The 9,848-nt window shown below is 39.4% G+C and overlaps 1 protein-coding gene across 1 annotated transcript; it reads right to left on the reverse strand.

The window, feature by feature from the left end:
• Window positions 1–5,826: 5,826 nt before the first annotated feature.
• On the reverse strand, window positions 5,827–7,466 carry LOC144891193 (protein FAM200C-like). The gene is made up of 3 exons (XM_078773560.1): window positions 7,076–7,466; window positions 6,661–6,887; window positions 5,827–6,573 (listed from the first exon to the last, which is right to left on the reverse strand). Exons 1-3 carry the CDS (start codon window positions 7,464–7,466, stop codon window positions 5,827–5,829), a joined length of 1,365 nt encoding a protein of 454 aa, XP_078629686.1.
• Window positions 7,467–9,848: the final 2,382 nt, after the last annotated feature.

Here is a 9,848-nt window from a genome sequence, read left to right on the forward strand (position 1 = left end):
CAATGGACCAAATTGGACACGCAATTCTTCCGTGACTGGCGTGTGTATGGGAACTCCTGACACTCCGACCACCTTTGTATAGTATTTTGACAATGGTATATCGGGAAAATCTGCTTGTCGTAACGTGGAACGCGTAGCTCCCGTATCGACGAGAAAGGGTGCCTTGCGTCCACCTACTGTCAAATTAACACTTGGTTCCTGTGCAGCCGACCCTGAGATTAAAGGAAGCGCTGCCACTTGGTCATTTTGGTCTAGTCAACAGGGTGTGGCAGACCATTTAGTCTGCTGAGGTCCTCCCTGAATTTGGGGCATTCCTCAATAGAACCCTATTTGTTGATGGAGGCGGTGGTAACTGGTAGTATCCCTGTTCTTGGTTGTTCTTCCGAAATTGTCTTTGATATGGGCATCGCCTTATCCAATGTCCCATTTTGCCTGTGTGTGAGTACCTCTTTATACTCACTCAATATATCAAATAACTACAAGGACTACACATCGGACTACACCTGTATCCACTATCAAATGTGTGTACTGCAAAAATCGCAGAAGTTTGTTCCACTTTATACAAAGTAGCGTTGAATGCGTTGTTGTCTAGCTTATTCCGATAAGCTCTACTCTGTGGTCTTCCAGGAAGTATCTCTCCACCTGTCCACTTGATGACTGCAGGTGATTTCCAGAGAGTCCCCCTGCCCTGTGGCTTTTCCCACACCCCAATCTCACTGATCAGCGTTGCAGATGAGTCTGGATCAGTAAGTCCTGTCAAGGGGGGTCAAACAAAAATAACCACATAATATAACAAATAACCACTAGACTCACCACCTCGCTCATCGTCCCAGGTTGTCTGCACATTGATGTTTTGCAAATGTCTCAAAGCTTCTTTCTTGAGACCGCACTTTTTATTCATCCATCAATTGACTTGTTTAAATTAAATTTAAATAAAAGCAGATCAGATTAAATTAATCAGATCAAAATCAATCAGATCAATCGGATCAGAATCAATTCAATTATGCAATTTTAATCAATTTATCAATATTCATCAATAAAATTCTAATAATAATATATAATAAAATAATATAAATGATAATATCCAAATTTACATTTATCAGTCTGATACCGAATTGAAACCAATGTCTGATACTGAACTATGATATGGGATCAACATTACTCTATACCTAAACCTTTTCCCAATGTTGCCAAAACAGTTCCATCTACTGACGGGGAATATGAGCATCGGTCGTCACCGTTTGACCCATATCTGCCATCAGTTGACAAATCACCGTTCTGCCTCTGGATCATATCTGACATATTTGTTCAATCCTGTGTGGTCATTATATCACAAATTAAAGTTGAACAACCACTGAAGGCAACTCAACCCTTCATTTGTGAGACAATCAGTGAAAATTGCTCCGACAGATATGAGCCAGTCCATTTGGGCAATGTCTCACATGTCACCCATGTCACATGTCACGTGTCACATGTCACACGTCATGTGATGTCACATGTCATGTCATGTGTCACCCACCATGTCTCACTTTGAAAGACACTCAAAGTTCTTGACAATTAAAATGGTGTAAGATTCCTGAAATGTGTACCAATGAATGACAATTCATAATATTTATCAATGGAATCCAATCATACCGAAATTTCGACACTCCAATAAACTTTGTAACTTGTAATACATCATTAATCCTGCAGGGCTATAAAGCTATCCTTAAAGTCCATGCAATCGATTTACATCAAAACCCAATGATGACATGCCTGACAATCATAGCAATTTTCATGATTGTAAAATCATGACCATTGTAAATCATTGTAATTATAAATTGTAAATGTAAATTTACCATAATTGTACAAAATTTGAGAATGAACATCAATGATAATCAGCATATGACAATCATGATGACAATGATGAATCTCATCAACAATGAGAGAAAACAATGAGAATGAGAAACAATGAGAGAAATGAGAAAACAATGAGAACTATGAAAGGTGAAAACAGGTAAAAGAAGAAGCAAAAGAGGAGGAAAGGAGGAGGAACGAGGGGAGGAAAAGGGTGGGGAAGGGAGGGGGAGAAGTGGCAGAATGCCAAGGGAGGAATGAGGAATTAATACTATGCGAAATACGACACTCATTGTATTTTAACCTAAAGATAGCTGTGTATCATTGGCCGCACTCATGACTCCCTTACAAGGCTGTGAGATTATATGGTAAATACTGTCTCCCTCTCGAACTTCTGTGCGAGCCATTACACTCATCTGTGTATTTTTTTTTTAACTATTTCAACTGTGTCGTACCATGGCACTCATAACTTTAACACTATGGGGCCATATTCTTTAGGGAGAGGGAGAAATTTTAAAAATGAGAATGAAGAACACATACCCACACACACAAAAACACATAAAGCCACATAATGAGGTGATATGCTAAATCAACATGGGATCCAATGGGATATGGGATCAACAATCCTATACATGCCTCATTCAATCAGTAATATAACATGATTTGGAGGGGATGGATAATGGTAGAATGAAGTTAGGGTTAAGATTGGGTTGGGGTCAACAAATTCATGTACATGTAAATTCATTCATGTATAAACAGATCACAATATATTTCATCATTGGTTTCCCTCCATTTAATTGCCTTGTCAAATGTCATAGGATCTTATATCAATAAATTCCCTTTTTAAAATCTTAAAAGACAGATGAAATATAAAATGATCAAAGGTACATTTGATGGTTCTATTTTTTAGAGATTACGGATCACAGTAGCATGGGATTGGCTCTCATTAAATTTCATCTTGATTGAAGGATTTTTAGCTGTGGTCCAAGATGGCCGCCGCCATAAAAAATCCTAAAAATATATATATTTTTTCTAATCAGGATGTAAATATACAGATAAAAGTAAGTTTGGAGAGAAAACAGGAAGGGGGAAGGGATACAGAAGGGAAGAAAAAATGGGGGGTTTGGATAGGGGGGGGGGACGGAAGGAGGGAGGGGGAAAGGGCGAGGGAAGGTTGGGGGGTGTAGGGCAAGAAAAGTGAAAAAGGTTACATTTAAAAAATCGCTTCTCATCCTATATGTAGAAGTTTGGGCTAGGGCCAACAACATCAAACGGTTGCCATGGGCAACCTGCCTGCACGCATTCCACTGGCAGGATACAATTACCGGCATCAGTGTGTGCCAATCTTACTTGGAGATGACACGGAAAACTTTTTTTCTTTTAAATTACATTGCATTGCAAACATTACATTACATTACATTACAGTAGAAATTAAAAATTACATTACTGTCCTACATGGGAAAAATGAATTGATGGTGCACTTCATCAAGTCATCCCTGTCAGAACATCATAATTCATAAGATTACAATTTCTTGTGTTCGTAAGAGCACATTTGGCCAATCACACACATAAATGTGCATAAAATGCAGACGTGCGTCCAAACCGCTTCGAATTAACTCTTATGAAGGTACAAAAACCCATATTTGTGCCACAATGAAATTTTTTTTTTTTTATGACTTAAAATCGAGCCAGTCGATTTTACCATTATTTGGCTTACTGTACAGGCGCTGTATAAAATCGCTTTTTACAAAAACCGCGAATATGATTATAAATCAAATAGTGTCCATTCTGCAATCTGCTCGTGCCTGTGGTCACAACCCAAGCAGGATCTCAACCATTATTTTAACGGGAAAATCGACACACTTATAAGTCATTTAATCACGAAAACGAGCAGAGATTTGAATGCAGACCATTGCTGGAAATCATTTTAAAGATATTTACAAAATTGACGTTCTATTTCATGAATTCATGACATTCATGAAATGAGCAAGAAATATACAAAATCCATATTTCAGTTGTACATGACAAGACGAATGCAGCACCTGTTGGCTAACGCCCGGGGTTCGTTAGTGGTTCTTTGCAATCGTCTCATTAAACTCGTAAAATGTACCGAAAAAAAAAATTCAAATTACAGAAAAAACAAAAAAATAATTGATTATTAATTTTTAAAATTTTTTTTTTATCGTCATGACTTCTGAAATTTTAAAACAAATCCTTCATGAAAGCACAGCACCTTTTCTAAAGACACCAAGCTTTAGTGGATATTTGTGACAGTTCATGGCACCATCCCTCAAAAATGCGTATACATAAATTTTGGAAGAAAAAAAATTGGCATGATTTCTGAAACCTGTTAAAGGCCTCGTGTTTTTTCCTTCCACACATCAACAAACGTACACAAAACTCAAACACTGAACTATTTTCACAGATTAACATCAGACTACACAGATAACAAACAAAAGCTTACCTGGGCAGTTGAGTCCCTACGGGCCACCACTTGTTGGAGAATTATTAACAATTACTGGTGTTATGTTAGTAAAACTTCAAGAGACTCGGTTTAGCAAAATCAATGGTTTATTCACTTTAGAGAATTTGTTGTATACTAAGCCGAGATCTTTAATGAGTCTGTTCCAGAGTTTGTTGACGCTTGTTTGGTCGGTCTTGGTTGAAGCTCGGTCTGTTGTTGACCAGTCTCCAGTTGGTTGATCAGTTCAACTGGTCTTCAGTTTTCACTCCTCTTCAGTTCATTCTCCCAGTCCACTCTGCTTCTCTAATGCAACTTTCTCTTGGTTTTAAAGGCCCAGACTCCTTCATCCAAAAGCCTTTATTTGGCTCTTTTGGCCATCCCTCTATTTTGGGAGACTGAGAGCACCACTTTATTTCTGTTCAAGAGGTCAAATACTCTGACCTGCTGAAGCTGTTTGCAGCCTGTGTTCCATCTATGGAACACAGGCTAAATATTGAAAGACACAGATGGCAGTCCACGAGCATTACACATTCTGTTTCCTTAAATTAACTCTCCTGACCACATGTTAATTCTAGTTCTATGCTCCTTTGCTCATTCGTAAAGTAAAACATAATTCCACTTTAAACAAGATTACATTGATATATATTCTAGCAATATTGTCAATATGAATATTTATTCCCTGACAGGAGGGAGAGGTGAACAATTAATTGATTGATTAATTGCATAATTAAAATCAAAAAAAGATTATCATTAAATATTTTCTTAATCAATTGGCTAATAGCATAACTAAACCACTCGTGCTTCATCCGAAGATGTATCTTTTAGAAATTGAATTAAATAAGTCATTAATAAAAAAATTAAATAATTAATTGATTAATCAATAAATAATTAATCGATTAAATGATTAATCAATAAATTAAAAATATCCTTTATAGCCAAATCACTTGGTCACTGTCATGTCCAAATATTAGCTTCCTAGCTCAAAAGATGCCTGAGATATTGCCCAGGTGAGAAAATAAATAAATAAATGATTAATAATGAAAATGAATAAATAATAATCATTAAAAAAATTAAATGGTTAATCAATTGGCTAATAGAATACATAAACCACCACCATTTCATCCGAATCTGTAACTTTAAAATAATTAATTAATTAAGTCATTAATCCAGTGGTTCCCAACCTTTTCTATCCCCCACACCCCTAGGAAATATTTGATTAATGTTCGCACCCCCTACAAAAGTAATATCACATTTGAAGATGAAGAAGTCAAATTTTTGAACCACAAATTGAACCACATACAATACTGTGGGTGAACAAATTGAACTCAAAAATAAGATTTTAACTCAGTGCATGAAATGCAAATATAAATTGAGCAATTAGATTCTAATTTATTCAGAAAAAAAATGAAACAGTAAAATCAATCCCAATTGTGAACATAAAATTCAATGACTTCTTTCTTCCTGCTTCTCTTTCATGATTTTGTCAAAACGTGGAACTTTCTTGCTGACTGCGATCCGCAGGTCATTCATGCCTGTGGGTTCAGGCGATTCCGAGATTTTGTCTTGATTGACAAAAGAGAACTGAATCCAGATTCACACAAGTATATCGTTGCAAATGGAACAAGGACACGGAGTGCTTTTCCACCAAGTCTTGGGAACATGTCCAGTGCTGCACACCAAAACTCCTCCAAAGTCTTGCTTTCAAATTGCATTTCAAGAGCTCGATTTGTCCGCAAATCAATAAGATCTTCCTTCAGTTCTTCATCATTTGACATTTTCTCCATATTGTAGGAATATGGATTCATGATCCATTCTTCTGAAATCTTCAGGTCTCCAGCAGCAAAATATCCATCAAACGATTCTGACAGCATTTCCAAATGAGCCACAATTTCTTCACGCACAGCAGGAGTTATGGATCCAGCATCACCAACCATCTCTTCAGGTGAAGGAAAATTTGAGAGATTGCCTCTTTCCATCCTTTGACGCCAAAGACGTAACTTTTCTTTGAAGGCATTCAACTTTTCACAAGCCTTCAATATGTTTATCCGTTTTCCTTGAAGAGAAACACTCAGGTCATTCATACGAGTGAAAATGTCAGCTAAGTAAGCCAGCATTTGGGCGAATTGCTGTGATTCCAATGCCCCAACCAGATCACATTCACGCTCTTCCAGAAAAACTTTGATTTCTTCCCGCAGTTCAAAGAAGCAGGTTAAATCACAAAATGATTTGAAGATGCGATGGTTCAAAGCTCGCCCACTGATGCAGTTGATGATCTTCACACAAGTATCAAGGACTTTCTTCAAATTTGAAGGCAATGTTTTTTATGCCAAAGCATGCAGATGAAGAAAACAATGGGTAACTTGCAAGTCTGGAATCTCCTTTTTCATCAATGCAGAAAAGCCAGATTTATTTCCAAGCATTGCAGGTGCCCCGTCAGTGCACACAGAACCAATGACTTTGATATCTAAATCATGTTTGGCGAAGAAATCTTTGACCAGCTGCATCACATCCTTTGCAGTTGTGCTTGTTTTCAAATCTTCACAAAACAGGAAATCTTCCTTCACAGCACCATCATTGACATACCTCACTAATGTGATGAGTTGACAACAACTGGAGACATCAGTTGTCTCATCCAACTGAATAGGATTTTAAGAGGACTAGCTTTGATATCTGAGATGACTTGGTCCATAATATCTTCACTCAAATCACTGATTCGATTGTGAATGACATTATTTGATAGGGGCACCTGTTCAAATTTTTTTCATGCTTCTTTGCCCAGGATAGTTGTTGCCATTTCCAGTGCACATGGCTTGATGAGATCTTCTGCAATTGTATGGGGCTTCTTGGATTTGGCCACTGCATATGCCACTTGGTATGAAGCAAGAAGTAGTGGTTTTTCAACAGAAACGAAACCCAACTTTGGAAGAGTTCCGACAAAATCAAAACGAGCTCTTTTGATTTTCACTGACCCAACATCATGTCCTTCAGCATCAGTTCCGCCATGCTTGTTCTTGAAGTGCTCTTGAAGCTTGGAGGGTTTCAGATTTGAGTTGGAAAACACAATGCTACAAAGAGTGCACTGGGGTTTTTGCAAGCCATCATTTCCCGTTATGCAAGTTAAACCAAAGCGCACATAGTCATCATTCCATTTCCTTCTTTTTGACATGATGAAGGGTTAATCTGCAAAACAGAAAGAAAAAAATATGAGCTAATATGGAACAATTATAAAAAATATGTAAAAAGTATACAATGGTGTATACAGGTTACAAAAAGTTGCTGCACGATAAGAGTTTGTTTGTGCTGAAAAAAGACAAAAAAATGAATAACGTATACGGAGTGGAATATGTTTGACGTTTGGTTTGAGACGTTTGCAGTGGCGTGTGGTGATTTTTCGTCATGGGGGAAGCAATTTAAGCTACACATAAAAAAAACTAGAACGCCACTCAGTGGAGCACATACTCCCGCCGTGGGTGGCCGCTGCTGAGAGCTATCTTCCAAAAACAACAACAACAACAACAACAACAACAACAACATGCATTTTAAGGCCATTTTCCCTGCTAGAGCAGGGGTTAGCCTTGCGGTCCCCATGACAATCTTCTCCATTTTGCCCTATTTTCTGCATCTCTCCTTGTTAACCCCCTTGCCCGCATTTCTTCTTCCACCATCTTTAGCCAAGTCTTTCTCGGTCTTCCCCGTCCTCTACTTCCTTCTACATTCATTTCCATCACTCTTCTCAACCAGTCACTTTCATCCTTCCTCAACACATGACCAAACCATCTCAACCTGTTCCTCTTCACAGCATCAATCACAGACTCTATTCCCATCATCTTTCGCAATTCATCCTTTGTCTTCCTCTCCTCTCTCAACGATACTCCGCACATCCACCGAACCATTCGCATTTCCACCCTTTCCAACCTTCGTTGCTGCTCTACATTCTTTACCCATGTCTCGCTCCAATAAATCATAACACTTCTCACACATGCAGCATACACCTTTCCCTTCAGCTTCAATGACACTCCCCTCCTCGTCGGCATGCCACTCAGTTCCCGAAACTTCGTCCATGCACATCTCACTCGAGCAACCATTGCCGAGTATGATCCACCTTCTCCATTCAGCATGTCTCCGAGGTAGCAAAATGTTTTCACACCTTCCAGCTTCATGCCGTCTCCAAGATCCAACTCAACATTTCCTCCATCTGCAGCTGCCTCTGTGCACACTTTACACTTGAATGTAGCTGCCACACTGGTTAATGACCCTCTCAGACCACTCACTACATTTTTGATGAACCCACTCAGTGTACATTGTACATTGAATGGAGTTCACTCCTACACCCTTCCTGCACACAGCACATGGCCACTTCCCAGTTCTTTCCACCTCACCACATGCTTTACCACTTGCCATCACCTTCGTCTTTCCGATATTCACCTTCAGACCTTTTGTCTCCATACATTCCTTCCACTTGTTCATCTTTTCCTTCAGTCCATCCATACTTTCCGCAATCAACACCAGATCATCTGCATAAAACAACTCCCACGGTAAACCCTCCTTTACGTTCTGAGCCAGCACATCCATCACAGCTACAAATAGTTGTGGACTTCGTACCGATCCCTGATGCACTCCCACCTTCACCTCAAACTCACCACTGTTCCCGTCCTTCGTCCTTACAGCTGTGCGTGCTCTTTTGTACATTGCCATCACCACTCTGATCAACCATTCCTCCACTCCTAACTTCCTCATTGCCCATGGCAATACTTTGCGTGGAACCCTATCGAATGCTTTCTCCAGATCAACAAACCCAAGAAACAACTTCTTCCACTTCTCCACGTACTTCTCCTGCAACTGCCTCACAATAAAAAGCATGTCTGTCGTTCCTCTTCCTTGCATAAATCCAAACTGCATTTCGTCGTTCTTCACTTTCTTCCTTATCCTCCTCTGCAACACTCTTTCCAATACCTTCATTCCATGCTCCAATAACTTTATCGCTCGGTACGAGCCGCACTCCAGAGGGTCACCTTTCACCTTGTATAGAAGGACGAGGGTACTCATTTCCCAATCCACTGGAATGCGGCCTTCTTTCACCACCAGATTACAGATTTCTGTCATTCTCTTCACACCCCAACTTCCTGCTGCCTTCAACATATCTCCCACAACTCCCGTCGGCCCTCCCGCTTTTCTACTCTTCATTGCTTTTATCACTTCCTCAACTTCCTTCTCAGTTATCTTCTCTGTCGGTCCTAAAACTGGGTTACTGTCCATGTTGCCATCCCATTCATTCTCTGTATTCAGCAGCATTTCCATATATCTTTTCCATCTTCCTTTCATTCCATCCGGGTCCACAACGATTTGTCCCACTTCATCCTTCAAGCAACTCACCCCCATCACATCACACCTCTATTTCACCATCTGCTTTGCAATCCTGAATACCGCTCTCTGACCCTCTTCCGAATCCAAGCGTTCTCCGAACATTTTCCTACATGCCTCCTGCACCTTCGCTACCTCTTTCTTTGCAGCCTTCTTGGCTGCTTTATAACTTTCATGCTCTGCTTTT

This window comes from Myxine glutinosa, chromosome 3, assembly GCF_964187855.1.
Source record: "Myxine glutinosa chromosome 3, kmMyxGlut1.1, whole genome shotgun sequence".
NCBI lineage: Eukaryota > Metazoa > Chordata > Myxini > Myxiniformes > Myxinidae > Myxine > Myxine glutinosa.

Coding starts and splice junctions, on each gene's coding strand:
- LOC144891193 (XM_078773560.1), bottom strand. CDS start 7,466: ATGTCAAAAAGAAGGAAATGGAATGATGACTATGTGCGCTTTGGTTTA. Junction 6,888..7,075: donor AATGGCAACAACTATCCTGG/GCAAAGAAGCAT, acceptor TCATCACATTAG/TGAGGTATGTCAATGATGGT. Junction 6,574..6,660: donor AGGAGATTCCAGACTTGCAA/GTTACCCATTGT, acceptor ACTTGTGTGAAG/ATCATCAACTGCATCAGTGG.